This window comes from Accipiter gentilis, chromosome 5 (genome assembly GCF_929443795.1).
Source record: "Accipiter gentilis chromosome 5, bAccGen1.1, whole genome shotgun sequence".
Lineage (NCBI taxonomy): Eukaryota > Metazoa > Chordata > Aves > Accipitriformes > Accipitridae > Astur > Astur gentilis.
Window position 1 is genome coordinate 36739615 of NC_064884.1, and position 22126 is coordinate 36761740.

Sequence of the window (22126 nt, forward strand, 5' to 3'; positions counted from 1 at the left end):
GATGACTTGTAAAGGTGTTGCCCTAAGGAGTCACAGACTTATCCTGGCTGAGTCCAAAGACTGTTCAGAAAAGACTGTCAACAATTCCTGTGTCATCTACCTTGATTTTTTGAAGTACTGGTGCCTCCATACAGCAGTTATCATCCTTTTAAATAATTTTCCAATACAAGGGATCCTCAGCACCGTAGCTCTTTCTCCTGTGTGTGGGAGCAGAGCGGAGGGAGATAGGTGGACCACCAGACTTCAGCTGAAAAATCATGAGAGTTCCGTGAACCCAACCAGAGAGTAAGGTTTCACAGTAACAGGCATCAAGGATTTTACTTAACCACCTATTCCTGCAGTGCAGAGAGCAAATAAAGAATAATGGCTAACTTCTGTGATAGGTTGGAAATGCATGTAGATGATGAATATATGATACAGAATAAAAATAAAAAGAGGGGTAAAAGAAAGAAGACAGGCAGATTAGTACAATCAGGAGTAAAGATTACTTCAGGGCAGTCTTTCTTACTATGGCAGGCACTTCACATAACTTAGTCTGACCAGCAACTCTTGTTCTGAGAAGGATTTGGACATCTGTTGGTGGGAATCTCCAGAAACAACACACGTCCAGGTTGAAGGATAGAGCACCATGGTGCCAGACCCTTCTTTCATTACTTTATCAGTAATACAAAATGTCTTAGTCTATATGAGGTAGCTGGATATAACCACACCATCTTATCTCAATCTAAATGAAGTAAAAGCTGAGTTTGCTGGCTACTTGTCACTCAAACTTTTTCTTCCAACCTTTTATCATGGAAAGCTCTGACTCATCTCTGTCATGCATCTCTCGTATTTTCTAATCCTGTAACTTCTGCTTTGCACAACTAAAGCTAAAATGGTCTAAACTTCCTATACTAGTTAATCATGAATGCCAAGTTATTACTTCCATTCTTATCTTATTCTCTCCCCAGTGGTTTCCTGTATTGTCTACATATATAAAATGGAAATGTAGACTGAAAATAGTTTTCTGTATTGTCTTACACTACACAGCAGTGGTGGCCCTAATGCTTGGTAGCCGCTGGGGCTGCCAGCAGGCAGGTGAGGTGTATTTTCTCTTCTGATGTATCATGATGCGGGGTTTGGTGCTAGCATTTGTGCCACCGGTGACTGGCCCAAGAGGCAAATAGAATGATTTTAGCAAGGGTGGATTTCTGCTGGGGATAGAGCCCACTGTCCCCAAGGTAAGAGCTGCCACCTGCGACACATGTTAGGACTGAAGGACAGAGGAGACCTCCTCACATTCAGTGTGAAGACAGGAGCTCTCTGAATAAGCAAGGCTTTGTGAAGGGCTCATGGCGATTCTCATGAAGAGGGAGATAGGGAACAAAATGTTAGTGAGGCTTTGCAGGGAACTGAAGTCTAATGGCCAAAGACTCAGATAGGTGAAGCCTAACCACGAGCGGATCAGAGTGCAGAAAGAAGCGAGGCTGGTTTGCGAAGAAAGAAGACAGCTGCTCTGTACTTCATTAAGGCCCAGGTTCCCCCTCTCCATGACTTGGCGGTAGGCAGGCAGCGAGCGGGAACACATTACCACTTCTTCTAAACCAACAGATACAGAAATATGTTGTGGAGGTTCTTTGAGAGGCGAACACTCGTGGGTTTTAGCAAAGATATGTATGCTTCTCCTTGCACAGGAATGCTTTTTCTGTTAATTTTTTATAACTTTTAAAATTTTGTATTTTTTCCTTCCCCCCCCAAAAAACACAGAAAGATGGGCAATAGAAAACCCCGTTATTTTATATTAGTTTCTCCCAAGCTCACAGCATCACTAAGAGCTCCTTGCTTCCTGGTACCCTCCCTCCCCTCCCCACCCCTCTGATTTGGGAAACTCCCAATTGCTCTCTGGCTGCTTCCTCACCAGCACCGTGACGGGACACAGCGGTGCGAGCTCAGATCCAGAACACCACCTCTGCCCCAGCCAGGTGGGTAAACGCGGCCACCTGGTATCGCATGAATGCGTCTGCACGGACTCTGTCCCCAAACGGGCCGATTTCCCCCTCCGGTTGTGGGGTCACACAAGCGGAGCCAGCCTGTGGTCGTCCAGCCCCTGCAGAAGCATGGCTGGGCAGCACGCCCCTGGCTGCTCCGCTCCTCCTGCCGCCTGGCGTGCCCCGGAGCGCCGGGCCCTGGCGTGAGGAAAACGAAGGTGCAGCTCAAGTCAGGGGCAGGAAGACCTCCAAAGACTCCCATGCTCACAGGACAGTCAGTCCGTGAAGTTACCTGTAAACAGTTCCTCTAACCTGCCACCAGTCTGGGCAATGGGGTAATGGGCCAGACATCTCACTCTGCTTCCGCAGGTTTCCAGAGCCCTGTGCACGGGTTTTGGGCCCATCTACCCCTAGCTTTCTGTCTGCTGTTAGCTACCCTTTTCTCATCAGCCATTTCAGAGCAGAAGCTAAAATGCATGAATCGTCCAAAACCATCTCTGACAAAGAATAGAAAAGTAATTTGAAAATGACTTTACCGAACTGTTTTAGGGGCCTGTATGGTCCCAACAGTAACCATAAACTGCCCATCTCTCACTGGCTGCCTTATTCTCACCTCAGGTAAGGTTCTTCACAGGTTCTCAGAGCACACCCAGATTTCAGGCCCTCTGCCACAGGTCCTAAATCCACTTTCATAAACAACACGCAGCAGGTCTTAACCACCCAGAAGAAAATATCACTAATTCACCTCTACCAACTTTAGTTGTCAAAATCTCTCAGTAGGATTTCAGGATTATGCAGCAATCCTTGCTTTTGGAACCTGCTATTCCATACTATTCTCAACAAAACATTAACAGGATTCTACAACTGGCCTTACAACAACTGAGCAGCTGCCAAGGAGTCTTCATCCTAACCCTGATTCTGGACTTAGTCTTAGTCTTTATCTTCTGTTTTCTTGAATCTTAACTCCTACCATAACCTTACTTTTAACTATGAACAGATGATCCCTGCTGGCCTCAAAACTAGCTGGTGACATGTACTTTCACCTTGCTTTGCAGAAGCCAACAATAAATCCAGCTCTTACGCCTGTTGCCTATAAAACAAAATCCCCCAGTTACTGCCCTTTAGGGAACTGGGCATACGCTAGGATCATGGCTGATATGAGTAAGGTAAAAATGTCTAGCAAGTTCTGTGGTCAGTTTTGGGTTTACCCTAAGCCTAACTCCTACTTTAACGATATTCTCATATCACCTATTGAGGAGTAACCACAAGTCATTGTGGTTCTTCTAGTATCTGTGAGCCTTAATGGATCTTAAGACACCTGTGACCCATGCATTTGTCCCCAGTGTGCCCCAGAGTCCTCTGTTTGCTCTCCATGGCACCCTAGAGCCCTCCGGTTGGGCTTTGGTCATCGTACAACCCCTCTGTTTTTCAGGGTGCCACTCAGCCCTCGGTTAGTTGTTTGAGCCCAGCTCTTCAGTCTACACTCCTCTGAAACCTAAGTGCAAGTCCTAACCTTTCTTTGAGCTGAAAAATTATGGAATGAGTTTCAGCTGGAAAGCGGTAATGACTGAATGACCATCAGGAAAAACTGCACTGCCTGAAAGTGCTGCCAAAGCTCATCCCTTAGGGGTTTTTGTTATGACTTGTGTAAGTATACAATTAGGCGATCTGACTCCCAGGTACGCAAAGGCTCTTTTATATACTGGCACCTGTATTAACCACATAAACCCCTCTAATTTGGTTTATAAATCCTAGGTTGTTGGGTTGTGTTTAAAGAATGAATTGTGAGTTCTTTTCAGGTTCCCTTCTACTTCCAGGAACTGGAGATATAAGAACATGAAATTATTCAAAGGCTCAAAGCAAAATAATAAAAAGGTAACACTGCTAGCTTCATACATACAGGATATTTGAAAGTGTTAGCACATTCAATTTACATCCATTGCAAAGCTGCTCTGTCCCACCAGGTTAGTGTCAGAGAGAAAAGTTCTAGGATAAATTATCATTCATGTCACATCTTGCTGTATATTCAATTTAGATTGAAATTAAGAGAGTATCCATATTGTCCATCACATCTTTATTGTTGATACTGACTTCTAGTCCTGAGATCTGTTGGGGTTCCATGCTTTGTTATTGTAGCCCACTTGTTCAAGGTCTTAATAGTTAAACCAATTCAGAAATAGCCACTCCATCTCTTGGCAGCATCTGATATAAACACTCTAACAGTCAGCAGGCGTGGGATCACCCTGTGCTGTTCAACCTTCCTGTTACCCCTGAAGTCACCAAGGATAAATTGTGTTTGTGACTATTCCCCTCAAGACCAGGTTTCGCTCTGCTGCCCTGGCCATGTAGGTGATGACTGATGGTGCCCCAGGGACCAGTCATGAAGGAGGTGCTATGTGCATGGGAGAAAGTTGTCACAAACCACCCGCTCCATGGAGACATGGAGGCCAGGGCTTCCCTGATTTTGGATTGTGTTTGCACAACAGATTGAGTGGGCTACGAACCCACGTACCTGGTCAATCTTGAAATGTTAATGTATTCCTGCAATGACTCTTCTCCTTACTTGTATGCATATTTCATTTTATGGGAAGGGAACAGGTTTTTTTTCTTTTTCAGAGGTAACTTGAAATTTTTGGTCCCATAGCTGTTGAATGTAGGTAGATTACAACTTAAGTCAACAAAAAGCAATTAGAAGTTGTTTTATTTCACTCTGTTTCTTTCCTAACTTTATTCTGACCCTCCCTTTGGGGTCATTTATTTCTCACATTAGTTAGTAGTTTTTCCCATTTGGGGATTTGGTAGTTTTAGTGAAACATCTAAAGGAGAAGACCAAGTAAACTCTCTCCTTTTTTGGCTAAGAATGTTAGTTCTGCTAATATCTGAATATAAAAACAACCTAATACTTGGGGCAAAAGCAGGGGACATCCTCAGGGGACTTTTCAAAGAGTTTATCTGCTCCTAGGCCTGTTTGAACTTTTCAGGGGAGACTGTTTAAATCTCGAGAACAGATTTTTGGTTCACATTGCTGGATTTTTTTTGGTAGAGTAATCTCAAGAAACGGTTTTTACCAAGAGGAATGGATGTACAAGACTAACACAATAATGTGGCTATTTTCTTTGCTCTGTGGTTTCTTTCTTTCTGTCCATTTTCTTCATTCTGTGAATTAGTTTTCTTTTCTTCCGTCCTTCCTTCCTTCCTTCCTTCCTTGCTCCCTTCCTTCCTTCCTCTCTCCCCCCTCCCTTTTTATCTTTTCTTTCTCTCTTTCCTTCTCTTACTTTTTTCTTACCTTCTAGCTTTTCTCTTTCTTTCTTTCCTTTCTTTCTTTCCTTATCTTTCACTCTCCCTCTCTGTCTTTCTCACTTTCTTGTTTTCTCATTTTAACAAATGTAAGAGAAATTTACAAATCAACTTGCATTATTTTAGATGGCATGTGGTAGCACAGTTCTAAATTGAGATTTTTCCTTCAGATCTTATCATCTGCAAATAGATTTCCTACTCACTTCACATTTGTTTGTTTAAACTATGTCTCTTGGTATTGTAGCAGCTCAGGACAACTTTCCATATACTGCCATTCAGTTCCCACAAGAGTTAACTCCCAGGCTTTCAGCTAGAGGATTTGCCAGTTACTGAGTGATGCCATTTGAAGCACAGCCTCAGATGATGAGCCTGCGGCCCTTTATTTAGCATGCCTCAGACATCTGAAGCAATGGGAGAATTGCACACTTCTTTTTGAGGGAGTCATGGTCAGAGTCACTATTTGCTCCCCCTCTTACCAAAGGCAAATGGTTGGAGAAGGTAGCCTTCAGCTTCTTCAAGGAGGTTCTTCAACGACTTCAGGGAAATCTGAACAGACCATGGATGTATCTGGAAGAAGAGGATTCTTTCCATTCTCATCTCTGAATGCTCTCATGTGGGAATGACCTTAGTAAGTCCAAAACTTTTTCCTCTTTGTTTTACTCTCCAGAGAGAAACACTCCATTTATACAGAGATACAAATCAAGAACTTTCTTGAGTCTTTTCATACTTTGAGTCCTTTTTTCATACTTGAGTCTTTTCATTCTTTTTTTCCCTTCCTATTTGTTTTAACTCTTGAAGTAGATAGCTTCTACTCTCCTTTTCTCCTGCAAAGCTTTACTACGCTTCCAGCAGCACAGTGTTTGATCACCTTCTCTCTGCAGTTTTTGCAGAACACTGCTTTTGGGAGGCTTGCCACTCATTCTGGTCACTGCATTTACTTGTTGCATTCACACTCACTTCTCTACCACATTTCCAGCTATGTTGTTTGTTCCCTCCAACTGCGTCTCAGACGGTGGCATGGTCAACATGCAGGTGGGATCATCATTAACATTTTTGTGCAGGTTCAAATGCCAGCAAGCCCTGAGGCTTCCCAGGTTGTTTACTGAATGCTCTTTTTTAGACTGTGATGTCCTGTCTTAAGAAGCTGTTTTGAACCCAGGAAACCCAGGGCTCATGAGAGGAAATTTATGACTGGGGTGTATGGCTCTGTTTAAGTCATCATTGCAAAAGTTGCCCTAGAAAAACTTCTTTACCTTGCATTTGACTTTGTTAACTGCTTCAGCATATGGGTAAATTCTCATTATGGCATGTTAATGAACAAGGCTGCTTATATGGATGAATCAAGTCAGCTGGGCAAGCTTATTGTCAACAGTCCCTGTTAACATCAGTAAATCAGCAAGGGTCCTGACTCTGTATCATCACAGGGGCAGCTGGGAAGTAAACAGGGAAGGGGGCATGAAATATTTCTATGAAAATCAGCTGAAGCCAATGCTGCTAATTCTCTGTTATGAGATAAAAGGAGACATACAAAAGGAGAACTCGTTCCATAACTCAGCAAAACAACAGTTAAAACCGTTATAACAATGGCAGGGGACCTGAACATCTACTCCTTGCGTTGGGTTGGATTTGTAATGTTTGCAGGATATTTGCAGTTGTGCTAAGTGTTCAGAGTGTGTAACCGTGGTTAAATTATATTATGCTATGGTAAATGACACTTAAAGCTGGTAAAAAATGACTGTCTCAAAACAGTGGCATTTCGCCTTCCCTCCACCTCTGTACTTGGAGGGAGTGCTGAGTAACTACATATTATTTTTACTTACTTAATTAAAGCCCTTCCTGGAAAAGTGACGTTGGTATCAATTTTTTTTTAAAACAAAAAACTTATAAGCCAAATTCATTTGAAATACATATGTTTAACTCAGAATTCATTAGCTTCATTACTCATTAGCTTCAGGGGGAGCTGAATAGACCTGTCTGGGATCAATATAGGGCTCTAACAAGAACCACCAGTGCTATCTGTGACCACTACATCATGAAACTTGCAAAGTGATGGAGACATTGCTTGTCCAAGAGCTCTTTGAGAGTACCTCTTTAGCTACGGTTTAGCACTTACATGCTGAACCCCATAGAGAAGAAAGCTCAGGATTTCTGCTAGCATGATGGGCTTAGCAATCTTTAACACTGCCAAGAGTAGTCACAACTGGGTTTCAGCTAGCATCAGTATATCAAAGCTGGTTTTCCTTTTGCTAAGGCTTTCAGATATGGCCAGAAATTGAGGGTCCACAAAACAGAAAGAAAAGGGGGAGGGGAGGAGCACACAATGCTCACAGTATATTTTTATACATATTTACAGAAGGAAGAGCTGTGCTATCCAAACTTGAGCTTTCCCCATGGATGAGTCAAACATAACGTTTCATCCCAGCGAAGGCACAGAGAACATCTCAATGCACAGAAACATTTCTACACAGGAAAGGGTCTGGGAGATATTGACCCCACTTTGGGTAATTATGATCATCTCCTTCCTGGGTTTTTGTGAAAATGGAATTGTCCTCTGGTGCCTCTGCTTCCAGATCAAAAGAAACCCGTTCACTGCGTACATCACACACCTGTCCATTGCTGATCTCTCCTTACTGCTTTGTACATTTATTCTGTCAATTGAGTACATTGCTGGTTTTGGATTCGCATATGGTTTTTACTATTATATAACCACCACACTATCTATTGTCTTCCTTCTTGGATATAATACTGGTCTCTATCTCCTGACAGCCATCAGTATTGAGAGGTGTCTGTCTATTGTTTACCCCATCTGGTACCGATGCCACCGATCACAGCACCAATCGGCAATTGTGTGTGCAATTCTGTGGACTCTGTCTTTTCTGATGACAGTAGCCGAATACTTAACATGCAAAGATGATTCAACGAAGGAACAATTCGACGACGGTAACCATTGCCAAGCACTGCTTATCTTCACATGGATCCTGACTTTCATGATCTTCATTCCTCTAATGATTCTATCCAGCCTGATCTTGGTTATCAGGATTCATCGTAACTCCCTGAGACCTCATTCGTCAAAGCTCTACATCATCATTGTCGCCACAGTCATTGTCTTCCTCATCTTTGCCATGCCCATGAGGCTGTTGTATCTTCTGAATTACCACCATTGGTCATCTTTGCTCAGCCAGCAGAACCACGTCACCGTTGTTCTCTCCACTGTTAACAGTAGCATCAACCCCCTTGTTTACTTCTTCGTAGGAAGCAGCAAGAAGAAGAGGTTCAAGGAAAGCCTCAAAGTGGTTCTTAGTAGAGCACTCGCTGATGGGTTGCGGCCGAGAAGCCAGGAAGTTGGCATGAGTTTGGATATAGCTGAAACAATTTTCTAAAGGTTAGGGGGGGAAATTCTAGGGGCAAATAATTGGACTTGGAAGGTTTAATAAACCACTGCAAAACTAAAAGCATTTCTCTTCCATAGAATGTAAAAAAGCAGTGGTGAAATGGTACTGTTATCTTTGGTGGTTGAGCAATGGAAAAATATGGACTAGAATAAAGATAACTTCTATTTGTATTTTCTTAATTATTCAAACACATGCTACATCCTGATGTGACTATGTCAGTCAAAGATACCACAGTGGAAAAGAGACAGGCCAACAGAGAATATAAAAAAAGGACACAGAAATATGTTATAAATAGTGTGACATTTATACAAGCACTGAGCACCCATAAATGCTATTGAAGTCATCAGGGCCTGTGTGTATTTGCATTTTTAAAAGTCAAACCCACTAAACGCAGGACTCGTGTTACATACTGGGATTTAGTTTCAACTGTTTCCAGCTCGTTTAAGTGCGCAAAAGAGCTGCTCCCTGGGGGAAACAGAGGAAGAAATCCACGTATGAGAGTAAGTCTCCATACATACCCAAAAACATATGGTGTAGCTTTGGTCTAGCAAGACATTTAAGTGTATATGAAATGGTCAAGTTCTTCTATTGTTAACGGGCTACTTCAGAGTCTGTTTTCAAAGCATATGTTGCGTAAATTGCAGTGACATCAACATTTCTCTGGGTCCTTGGATAATTCGGTACCTGACACACAGGAGTATCTGGCAGCATAGGGATGTTGTCAACTCACAGAGGGCTTTTGCCCTAATTATGAAGGGTAGGGCTGGCTCATCCCCAAAATGTCAGTGTTCCTGTAGGTTTAGTTGTTCAAGGAGTCTATGAGAAACTCAGTCCCAACACTTGCTGTCCCAGCCACTTCCTTATTATTTACCCGTTCTTTGGAGAGCATATATTCCCCATGTGGTCTCTCTGTTTTATAGCAATCAGTTTTGGACAAACAGAAAAAAAGAAAGGTGCCTCACAAAATGCACGACTGGGGCTACACCCCAGCCACCCCGTTCCAACTGACTCCCTCCTTCTGTTGTATGCCAGGGTACCAGAGCTGTTATTTTGCGCAGTTTCATTCCCAGGACCACTTGCCCAACTATAACCAAGCTGCAGACCACAGAGGAAGACAACAGCAAGGAGGGGATGGGGCTAAGTCAGGTATCACACAGACACAGAATATGGGAGGTCAGGGCACTCAGAGAGCTGTGGCACTTTCAAAGAGATGTCTGGGAGATGCATTTGCCTCTGGCCCCCATGGAGCTCCAAATTCAGCAGGAACTGAGACCTCCTGCCACAGGCAGAAGCAGCATCTTCAGCTTCCCGCCAAGTTTCCATTGGCACACTTAATAGCTAACTGGGGAAAGAAAAATACAACCTACCCCTCCTTTGTTGAAAGATTGCCAGTCCTGGAATAAGGAATATGGTAGGTTATGACTGAGGATTGGATGGGAATTCACATAGAGAAGAGCTCTCAGAAGGATAAATATTCCTTCCACACATGTGCCCCTTTCTCCTTGCATTAAAGTGTTGCAGTGTGTCATTGCAGAAAACACTCAGGAATAGGTTACCCTTTTATCTTCCTAATTACCTCACTCCATCAAAACCTTTATCGATGACAGCCTCTCTACTTGTCCCAGTGTTTGTCTTTGAAGCTCCAGTCCCAGGCTAGTCACCTCTATTGATTCAGGTGGTAGATGAGTGCAGTCTGCTTCTGTCTTAGGGCAGTGATCTACTGTACTGCTGGAATGACAAATCAGCAGAGCAGCTCCCCATTGCTGATGGTGAGTGGCGGACATGGCAAGCAGGTCTGTGGACCTGGGATGGTCAGGGAGAATGAGCATGTGTGATGTCCACATATGTGTGGCACGTGTGTGCATGCACCCGCTGGGAGCTGGGGAGCTGACGGGGAATTTGTCAGCACTGATAAATGCCATAAACTTGAATACTAGAGTAGATAATAGCCCAGAAAAAAAACAGACTCTTCTCTAAAGCCATTCCCTACCCCTACCTCAAGACCCTTGACAATAATCACATGGAGAACCAGAGAGAGGGGCAAATTTGCAGGAAGCATGTTCAAAACATGCTTCCACTGTAACCATGCACATAACCCAGTTCTCTCAAAGTGATACAGGTGAGACGAGGCATATTATTTACAGTGCTTAAACATGCCCAGATTATTATGACAGGTATGGGTTAAGGATCATTATGCATGCAGCCAGGGCAGTAGATCTGAAGAGGCAATAATATGCAGCACAGTAATTTGGATGCTCGTGAGCTGAATAGGTGCTCTAGGACTTTTAGCTTCTTACCCCTTTTCACCTGTGTCTGGCTGTGCCCTCAAATGTTTCAGAATTTGGACAACTGTCCATAAATCGGTTCACAGAGCAGACAAAATTAACATTCAGCCTGAGATGAACATCCAGAAGGACAAATAAGGATGAGCAGCTAGCAGTTGAAAAATGATTAATCTTTCCCAGTCCACGGATAAAAATATCTTAGGGATGTTATTTCTTCTTTATCACGGCACCTGATGACTCTTCTCTGTGCAGAGAGGCTGCAGTACAAGGGCAACTGATAAGCACATTATTCCATGATTTTAAAAAAAACAGGAAAAATGTGACACTCCATTTGTTGCACAACAAGAATGTGATTCTTCACCAGCTTGCATTTTTAAAAATTATTTGCATCTGTGGGAGAGAGTGAAATAACCATGTGCAGATCAGATGGTGTTAATAAGCACTTTATAGCGGTGCAGAACAGGAAAGATTGTCATGTGGGTAAAGTACTAGCCATGGAGTTTAGAGATGATGGTTCTGTTTTAATGCAGTCTTGGCATCTAATTTTTCTGTCCTTCTCTTTCCTTCCTATAAAATGAGGATTATTTTATTTTGTTTCCAGTGTTGTGCCTTCACATTTACACTATAGACACTTCAGAACAGCAGCTCTCTCTTGGTTATGTCTTGTAATGTCCAGGGCAATAAGGACTCAGTTTTGCTGTGCAGTCAAGACAAGGAATTATTCAGGGAAGAAATGCCCAGTATAGTGCTTCCTTTATTAAAACGCTCTTTACCACACTTCTGATCTACTTGATATTAATGAATGTTGTGGGATATAAAAGCGTGCTCAGAAATGCAGAGAGGGAAGTCACTTCCCTTGGCACTGCACAGAAGTTTTTTGCTTTTGTAGCTACTGCTTGGGTGGAAAGGATGACATGGGGCAGGTTGCTGTACAGGTTCAGGTCCCAAATGATGCAATGAGTTTATGCAGCAGCTTTCCTCTATAACTCATAGACTTTGTGAATGATCCTTGTAACAGCAAGGGCAGAGGGGTGAGGAAGAACATACTACCTAGTTTTACTTCCAGCCTGGGGCTTAGCCTGGGAAATCCTCTAAGGGAAGCTGAAATACTTCCCAGTTGTACTGTTTGCTGACATAGAAGAAAACCTCCCCTTGCTCCCTTTCCTAGCATGAGAACAATCTACAAGGGCACAGCATTTCCTGGTATAATGTCTCAGGTCGCTTTCTGAGGGGAGGATAGAAGGGACAGTTCAGTTGCAGGGTCCTCCAAAAAATCCTAGATAGATCTCCAGCAAGGTCCTAGGTAATTTCATCCTCCGTGAGCCTGTGATGCTCAGCTCTTTGTGCACCTGGGAGAGACTCCTTCCCAAGTCCTCCCGCTGTGCCAGTCTCAGGGGGAAGGTGATCCACACGCTGGCTTTCGTGAACAGAGAGGTTCAGTACAAGGGATCGTACGTGACTCCTTGAGTTCCCCTCATCATGTCTGCCTGGTGACATGGCGCCCAGAGAGCCGGTGTGAATCCTTAGCTGACTTTCATCCTCTACATTCTGCAATTCCCCTGCTCTGCTTTCTTGACCTGCAAATACCCACAGCCCTTATCCTCTTATGCTAGACCTGGACTGCGTACTCCAGTCCTGGTGGTGGGATGTGCACCCCTTTGGTACCCCCAGTGGGTATCAGGGTGAAACCTAGCTGTGTGCCCACCTCTCCTTCCCCAGCACTGTCTGGGTTCCAGCAGAAAGGACATCTGCTGCCTGCAGCTTTCAGTTACCCCTTTAGTTCGAGAAGCGCCATTCACTGCCTGCTGATGTTGCAGTGATGATACTGGTCAGCAGAGAATATTCTCTGATGGTACCTCGGTCAAGGGAAAGCACAAAATCAGTGTGAGCTTGTGTGTAGCTGCCACAATATGCTGCCTGCCATGTGTGTACTTTGTTGCTTCTCTTCCTAACTCCGTGCAGAAATCATTTATTAAAATCCAATACTCAGGGCATCTAGATACCTATGCAACAGGAAGGTGAGTTTGCTTTCCATTTGGTTGCCCAGGCACTTATGTGATGTCCACATGGAATTATTTTGCTCTTCCAGTTGAGTCCTACAAGCCTAAAAGATAAAGCACGAGGATCCACATTCAAAGAAAAGTATTGTAGGTGCAAAACTCCAAATTCACAGAAGAGGTACTGAGATGAGGTAGCCTGCATGATTCTAATACTTCTGCCTTGCATATAATCATTCAATTTTTAATTATATGATTACAACCTATTTTTTTCCAAACTGGACTCTTGCCTCATTAAATACACAGTCTGGACCTGCTGCTGGTATAGCAGGCATCTCTCGAATCCTTGCTTCAGTTGTTTCAGAAATACGGAGAGTAGGAAAGGAGAGGGAGTGGATGTGGCAGCGTCCACCTGGCCCCAAATCCTACCTCCAGCAGTGGTAACAAGCAGATGCCTACAGAGGAGAAGAAACAGGGCAAATACATATCACACTTCCTTCTCATCCTCTCCGAGCCTTCAACAGTTATCAGCTCAGGAACTTCCTGGTCTAGAAAACTTTGTATTTGGTAACTTTCAATGCATTTCTCTTCAACATATACATATGACCTCCACTGGAAGCCATACAAGTTTTTTATGTCTTTCACACTGTTTCACAGCTTAATTAAATATTTCCTGAAAAATATCCTCCTTCAGGTTGTTTTGAGCTGCCATGTTCTAGATCTTTTAATGCCCCTAATTCCTATATTGGAAAAAAACCGTGAACAATCTGCTCCAACCAGCCTGTCTGTGCCACTTGTGATTGAACAGATTTCTGTTGAACCTCCTAACAGCTATTTCCCCTTCAACTTCTTTCTTTAAAAAAACCCACAACTTCCTCACTTTTAAGGAGCTCCTTTCTTGACATTGAGTGCAATTGTCCACAATTCTGTTACTCCTGCAAGGATCTGGATGTATTATAGTAGCTACTGCGCAGCAATGTTTTGACAGTGGTATTTTGAACCAGGTCCTATGTGCTACTTAGTCAAGTCAGGGGATGCTTTTCTCCTCACCAGGAGTCGTTGACCATCTGAAACGGTTGCCTTAGCCCCATGCTCTGACATGACGGTCAGTCTCCCATGGGGTAGCCCCCGCCCCACATTGCTGCCCTGTGCTCGGCCTTCACCACAACTCTGACCTCCCTCAGCACCTCAGCTAGGCAGTCAGGGACATAGAAAACAGAAAAATGTATTTTTCTTACTCCAACTGGAATTTTAGTCCATAGGTTTGAAATCTAGACTAACATGTTAATTTGTTACAGTGATTTTTATCCTAAACTTTCTCCAATTTGCTGTAATTATTTCACCACTAGCACTGTCTATTTATCTTTCCTCTATAGTTTGTATCTTAGTATTTAATGGTCACTCCGAAGGATTGTCCTCAAGGGTAGGAGAACTAAATTCTTACTTTAATTCTATCATTCTAACATCACTAAGCATGAAGTGACACTAAGGAACTAATTTTGGTTTGTTTTTTGGTTTTTTTTTGTGTTTTTTTTTTAGAGCTGGACACAAAGTGTCTCTGGAACAGGAGTATCTTTAAATTAAGTATTTATTTATCCCATTAAGAATTTACTTTAAGACAAGTATGGGCCTTGACAATTGGACATTATAGCAAACAAACAGTAATTTTAATGGTAAAAGGTAAGAGACTGTTGAGGTAAAGAATAAATTAAAATATTTACAGAAGCAAGTATTTTTATGTATAAAGAGTCTACAAAGAGAAGTAAAACTTTTAACAGCTATGTGCAGAAAATGGAGTGAACACCCTGGTGTCACCGTTCTATCTCAGAAGAAAAAAACCATTTGCTTAAATGCACTGAAGGAAGGTGTTTTATGTTCTGTGTTGTCTTTGGTCTATCTGGATTTATTTTTTGACTCAAAGAGGGACATATGTGCTTCAGATATAACTTTTTAATATTATTTATAGGAAAAAAGTTCTCTTTATTAGAAGCGAAGATTTTCAGATGAACACATACTCTAAGCTCACCGAAGATACTCAATTACATACTACAGCAAAGTGTAATTATTTCGGTGAAAATAAATATATACAACCAGCAATCTTTGTTTTGGCTAATTTTGATAATTTTTTCCCTGGGCTTGGCCTGGAAGGCACCTGCCCCCAGCCAGGGGACAGGCTGGGCCAGTGCGGCCAGTGTTGGAGCAATGAATGACGTCTCTATTGCTAACCTTGGCATGGCTAAGGTCCTCTGTAAATATAGCTCTATTCACTAACTATATTCTTCATTATCAGCTTTCTTTTGGTTCATTTATCTGTTAGCATGTATCTTTTTGAGCACAACACTAGCCTCTGTTTCTTAGCAGTCTTCAGTGTTGAGAAAATTTTATCTGTACTTTTCCCCATCTGGATTTGATGTCAACTCCCAAAGCATCATTCCATGTTGATCTGATGCATATTTCTCAGTACATTCACTATTGTATTTACATGTGTTCTGTTCATTTAACTCAGGTTCTGACTGAGAAAAGGTAAGGAAAATCTGGATTACTTCCACTGACTCAGGTGGAGATATTATAGATTCAAAGCAGTGCAGTTTGGAGATCTCTTTCTTGTCTTGTGATCTACATGTGCAATCTATTATTATAATCTAATGCGACTCTTTAATTGAACCATTTATACAATATTGTTATTTGGCGTCAAAGCCCTGTAATGGCTTAACTGGGCCTTCATATATACATTGCTATTGATACTTATTTTTCTCTACACTATCTCCTCCAACAACTTGTGAATATAAAATATACAGGGAAATCTGGTATCTATTATCAAAGAAACAGATTGTTACTTTTCTTCTAAATGAGTTTATATGTAACCTTATTTCTTATTCTTCTACTTCAGATATCTTAAAATGTTTTACAGTCATATGTAATGGAAATAAAATGCATATCTAGAAGACATCTAATATAGGCCTAAACATATTTATGAATGTGGCTATGAAAACAAATGTGTATACATGGACAGAATATATATATTCTCAGAATATATAAATATATTCTAGCAAGACAGGGTGATAGAAGAATCAACTGAATAAAGCATACCACATATTGTAGAGGAACATGAAGAAAGAAAATGTAGTTTGAGCCTTGATGCTTTAAACAAAACTGATTTGGTCATTCCTCTGCTGTGTATGAAGTTTGTCAGTTTTTAAGTGTGATGCTCAAGATGGCATTCTCATTTTAGTGTCCTTCAGTTACAAGGGAAAGAAGTCACACTACACAGAGCCAGGAAAAATGAAGCAAACAGAAATTTATCAGTTACCTTGTGACAATCAAGATGGAACAGATGACAACTTATTGCCATACATAGTACTCATGAATTAGGTGAAATAACTCCTGAATTAGAAAAAGCTGCTTATTGTCTCAGAATAAAAATACAACATGATGGAGCAGTAAGTCTTCCAGATATAGGAAGTTTCATTTATTCACTTCAGCTCCACAAGAGATACCTGCAGGTTTTTGCCATGGCAAGTGGTCTTCACATGTCTCGTACTAGCTTGCACTTCTCACAGCAGATGAACCACAACAGTTTTCAGTGACTGTAGCTGAGGGAGTAGGAGGTTATCTTTTCGCATTATCACATCCTTCTGTGCTGAGCTGCAACTTACATTGCGATAATTATGTTGCAGGTGAGGTCCCAGATGTAGGGAAGAGAAACACTTCATCTCCAGAAGTTAAAAAGTGATTGGAAAAATCCAGTTACTGGAGAGTAAAACATGATAGATTATCATATTTGGAAAGAGCTGGCTATATTTTTGGAGTACATGGTTAATGACAACAGATAACAGCCTGGGAGATTGCTGACAAATGTAAGTCAGGAGGGGGATAGAGGGAACTGTCAGAAAATAATTCCGAAATAACAAATACATTTGGGGACATTTTCATTCCCAAAGCCTGCCTTGCAAGTGGGGGTCATGTTTGCTACCACCACACTTACATCTGCTTATCTGACAGAATGCTTTCCGGGAACACAGTGAGGTCAGCAAGGGCAGGTTCATGCTGGATGCCCGTCCGGCATCAGCAGAGGTCACAGAACCAAAGGATGGTGGCTAGCTCAAAGATGGCCGTCAACAAGAGACCACAGAGACAAAAGCTCCTGGGGGAAGAACAGACCAAAGTGTGAAGAATAACACTGAAGTAAAAGCGCCCAGGACTGGGTAACAAGGTTCAAAACACTGAAGTCTTTCACTCCACATTTACTCCCTTGGTAAGGTGCTTTGAGGTTAAATCATTTGTGATAAATTTCTAGTAGGTGCTTCAAATGAAACAGGATTAGCAGAGAAATCAAATCATATTCCTCTGACATCAAAAACTTGTGCTAGTGAAATTTCATTGACTAGCAATGAAAGTACCATTGGTTTACTCTGGTGAAGTGGTTTGTATTTTACAGTTCTTGCTCTATGTGGTGCAAGTCCACCAAGTAACCTAGGCCCTAGCTGTTGAATCTGATCATTCACCATTATAAAATATTGAGTTCTGACCCAAGCATAAATAGCCAAGAGTCATATTCCTTGAAAACTAGACCAAAGTTGTGAAAAGAAATGGAGAAATACAGAAAAGCTGCTATAGACTTGCTCAGGCAATGACTCAGGAATGGCCTTGACTAGGGCCATCTTCTAATCTTCTAAGCCACAGTACAAAACAGTGCCCTTTTCAGTGCATACACTGAGTACAGCATGCAAGGACTTCCCCAACAAGACAAAGATTTCAAATAAGCTCAATGTGTTTAGACAAAGTTGATATTCTTTTACAGTTTCATTGAACAATATCAGCTAGATTAGGAAGTGTCATTATATCTCTAACTGCATTGGGAAGCCTAAACCTAAGTCTGGAAGACAAGGTCAGCAGGCACTATTTTCCTCAACAGTCTTATTTTTAAATTGTTATAAAGCAGGATAACTCATCATAACAAATCAGGAGGTAGCTCTTATCAAGAGCTTGCCTTTGAAAAACACGAGAAAGAAACAGGGAAGAGTAGAAGCAGAACAGAAAAGGAAGGAAAAGGAGCAGAAAGAATTAGAGAAATGGTGGAAGACTGAATGAGCAGCCAAAAGAACAAGGAGCACTCACAAATAATGGCAATGGGTGTAAGATTAGGAAGACTAAAGTTTAGGTGTAGTGAGCAAGAAAAAGGGAAAAAAGAGAGAACAACCCAGTGAGCAGTGCCTCTGTGCTTTCTAAAGAACAGCATGGCTCCATGGAAGAGCCCTATGAAGTTTTCACGAAGTATAAAGATAATTATTTTATTATAGTGCAGGTTACAGACAGCTAGAAATAAACTGTCCAAATCTCACTGGACAAAGAATTTCCTGCAATCAAATGTAAACCCAGCTCTGGATTCTGAAAGAGTTTTAGTTCCTATTTATTGAAAAGACAGAGATCAGATATGAGTGTTAAGGGAACTGAGACAAGAACAGTAGAAATGAGCTGCCTCTCAGCCAGCCTGTACTGCACAGCTGATACTGGCCACATGAAGCAAGACTGTGAATCAGAAGAACATGAAATGATGTGACATTTGACACCTGGCAAGCTGCAAGGAAGAATCCTGGAGGACCTATGTATTCATTACCTATTCACGATACCCTGCTTACTGAAAACCATCCCTAACTTGGAAGTTTCAGCATGAGTTTCAGGTATACTGGGATTTACTGCAACATAACTAGCAGTCATCATGCTAAGCCTCTCCTGAGGAAAAGGAAAAGGTAAGATTACGAGATTATATTTCAGAATATTTTAACACTGTCCCACAGTATCTGGCTAGCTGAGATGCTGATATCATTAAACATGGGTGGTAAATATTTAAATTATTATTTTTAAACGATATTCAGAATGAAATTCCTTCCTGCCTATTTGCAAAACATAGTTTAGGATACAAAAATGACTGACACATAGCTCCTGACATTTTTTATGCGTGTACGTAGCTTTAAACATGGGAGAAATTCCATGGATCTTGAGATAACCACTGGATCCCGCATATTAGAAAAATTAAGGAAAATATATAGGAAATGGAAACAGTCATAGGATTGGAATCTGTATGCTTTGCACAGGATTGGAATCTGCAAATTTTTATTTTATAATTTTATTTTAAAGGTATTTGTATTTACAATGTATATTTCAGTATTTATGCAGCTCCATAGCTATCCTTGCTGTGTTGCAACTTTGATTCATTATTAGGTTGATGCATTTGTATTGATACTGCAGATGAAAGTAGAATTTCTGGTTTTTTTCCCTTTCTAACTGGGATTATTTTTCTCATGTTTCAATTTCTTTATTTCTTGTTAGGTAGCTGTTCACATACTTTTCTCTGTATGCAGAGAAACTGCTCTGAAGTCTGTGAGCCTTGTGCATATATAGGGGCCTATGCATACAAAGCAGTATGCAGAATGAAGAATGTAACTTCTTCATTCTTTTGTCAGTAAACTTTGAATTAGCTCCTATCAGATAACTGAAATTAACTGTTTCTACACTGCCAGGCCCCAACACTGCAGATCTTTATATGCATTCTTAATGTCAGCAAGGTGAGCAGTCACACTTTCTTCAGTGGAGTCACTCACATGCTTAAATCTACACAAAGATAATTTCTGGAATAAAGCCCTACTTGCAGAAACTCAGGTAGCTAATAAGATCAGAAGCTACAGTATGTCTGCTTGCAGTGCTGTCTGCAGTGAATTTCCTGGTCAATACATTTTTAATTCAATTTGGTAAGCAGAGACAGAACTTACCAGTAAGTCTTACGTATTTGCACTGCTCTGTCTAGAGTGAGTGATGCTGGCACTGCCAGCAGAACAGCAAAATTTAAGAAACATAACCACAGAAATAATAAACTTGGTATACCTTTAGTCTACTGCTTTTGTCTTCTTTGGAGCCGTTGAGTTCATGCCATCAAGTTTGTCTTAAACTATAGAGGTTAGAGTCTTAAAAGCAGACAACAGGGATTTTTGGGTAATCAGATTTGGAGCTTTAAGGAATCCACTAAAAGAGCAAGAGTTGGCAATAATCCATCATATAGTAACAGAAAACTGCTAAGGATAACAGCATTCACCCAGTCCTTTTCATTATTTTTTTTCTCTTTGGTTCTGTGCAAAGTTAGATTGATAATTGTTTCATGTCACAACTTTCTTTCCAGCACAAAGATTGAAGGTCTTCCTCTCTTCATCAGCTGAGGACATTGCTATTGGGTTAGGCTGTGATAACTCTAAAAGCTAAGCTGCTACCACAGCTGAACAGACCAACCGGTGCAGTCATCTTTCTGCTTTACTTTCCTCTTGATCCTCTGCCCTTGTACCAGGATTCATCACTGCACAAGGCTGCTACAACTGCTGAGCCAGCAGAAATCTATTCCCTTTTTTTTCAGAAGATGATTTTTTTCTGTTGGACTAATGAGTTGAATTGAATTGAGGGGCTTTACACAAGTCCCTACATCATGTGCAAGCAGACAGGCAGAGGGGACCAGGGACTGAGGCCATGCGTGGCAGTGGGGAGCCATTGGCTGGACTTGAGCTGTAACTTCTGGCTTCTCTGGTTGGGTTTAAATTTCACAGCAGCTAAAGCTGATCTTACCTGGGGCCTCCTCCTTCCACAGCACCAGCTATGCCTTCCTCTCCCCCTTCTTGAGCTGGTGTCGGTGTTTGTGCAGATGTGCAAGCGAGCCAAGTAAGTCAGGTAACTGATACCACTGAAAACTTACCTAGAACAATCAAAATAGTATGTTAGTTGTCAGACAGATCAGCATCTATAACCAGCTGACTGCCCTGTTGCAGAAGAACTAATGCTACTTAAAAGGAGGGAAGTAGAATATATAACTGAGAGAAAGGAAGAGGAAAGGAGTAGATCACAGCAGCCTGGAGTCGGGTTAAACTGCCATAGAGGCACATCTTCAGTGCTGTCTTATTCCTTTGGATGTCACGGAATGGGGCAAGAGAAACAGAGACTACTTCAGTTGTAGGCCTTTTGCATTTCTTTGTGCAAATGACTTTTGGAAAGCGTTCATAATTAGCGAACAGAACTTCTTCACACAAATAAGAAAGCTATCTGTTTAACGAGTGTAATTTTTATTTTTCTTTCACTGTGGCCACCTTTATGCCTCTTCCCACTCTCAAAGGTGCTTTGCTTCTTAGCTGCAGTTTCATAAAAATTAAACACCAAGTCCCTCTTTTGAATCTTAAGCACTCGACTTGAATTTGCGAAATCCTGTAAGTCGTCTGTTGTACGAGCTCTGGGCCGGCTGGCTCTTCTCAGTAGTCTAGGAGGCTGAGGGGTTTAAGACAGCATCTCTTCCACTTCCCCCTGATGAGGCTGCTGCCTTGTGCAAGCCTCCCCTCCTGCCCGCCGTTTGGAACGGGATCATCTCCACAGCACGCCAGCTTCCCTGCTGCAGCAGTAATGCGTGCGATACAACCAACCACGTTGCTGCCATCGCCTCCTCAGCCTCCGTCCCTAACGGGTTCAGTTTTCTGGTCTCTCCCAAGACTTCACGGCACACTTTTCAGTCACTTATTTAAAACGCCCTTTAACTCTTCCCAAGCAGCGCCTCTCTCACTTCAGCCGCCGTGCCACTCGCAGTGCACGTCACGGGGCGAGCCTCCGCACACCCGAACGCCAGCCGGCAGCCGGCACAGCGCAAGGCCCGGCGGCAGCGCCCAGCGGGGCAGGCAGCCCGCCCCTCCCGAGGCCGGCGCTCCCGAAGCGGGACGACCCGTCCCCGGCGCTGCCCCTGCGGCAGCCGAGGCGGGCAGCCGCTCTGCCCCGCGCACCCGCACACCGCACCGGGGGGATGCGGCGGGCTGCCAGGCCCGGGCCGCCCGCTTCCCCGTGAGCGGGCAGCAGGTCCGCCGCACGGCCTGGCGGCGGCGGCGGCAGGGCCCGCGGTGGGCGCTGGCGCCCGTTACGCACCCGCCCCGGCCCTGACGGACGGACGGACGGACGGACGGACTGACAGGCCCCGCCGCCCAACCGCCACCCTCCCGCGCGCGCGCGGACGGGCGCCCTCGCGGGGCGGTGTCACGCGGTCAGTGGGCGCGCCCAGCACGTGCACGGCCGTGAGGTGTGGGGGGGGGGGAGAGGGGAGGGGCGGCAGCGGGAGGCTCCACCCAGTGCGCGGCAGGGGAAGGGGCGCGTCACGTGAGCGCCGCGCCCGCACA

The 22126-nt window shown here is 42.9% G+C and overlaps 1 protein-coding gene and 1 long non-coding RNA gene across 2 annotated transcripts; one reads left to right on the plus strand and one right to left on the minus strand.

The window, feature by feature from the left end:
- The first annotated feature begins 7654 nt into the window (after positions 1-7654).
- MAS1 (MAS1 proto-oncogene, G protein-coupled receptor) lies at positions 7655-8644 on the plus strand. Its single transcript, XM_049801663.1, has one exon. It carries the CDS (start codon positions 7655-7657, stop codon positions 8642-8644), a length of 990 nt encoding a protein of 329 aa, XP_049657620.1.
- A 7592-nt stretch (positions 8645-16236) lies between these two features.
- On the minus strand, positions 16237-21592 carry LOC126039062 (uncharacterized). The gene is made up of 3 exons (XR_007506179.1): positions 19821-21592; positions 16924-17082; positions 16237-16688 (listed from the first exon to the last, which is right to left on the minus strand). It is a non-coding gene; the product is annotated as an uncharacterized LOC126039062 (long non-coding RNA).
- Positions 21593-22126: the final 534 nt, after the last annotated feature.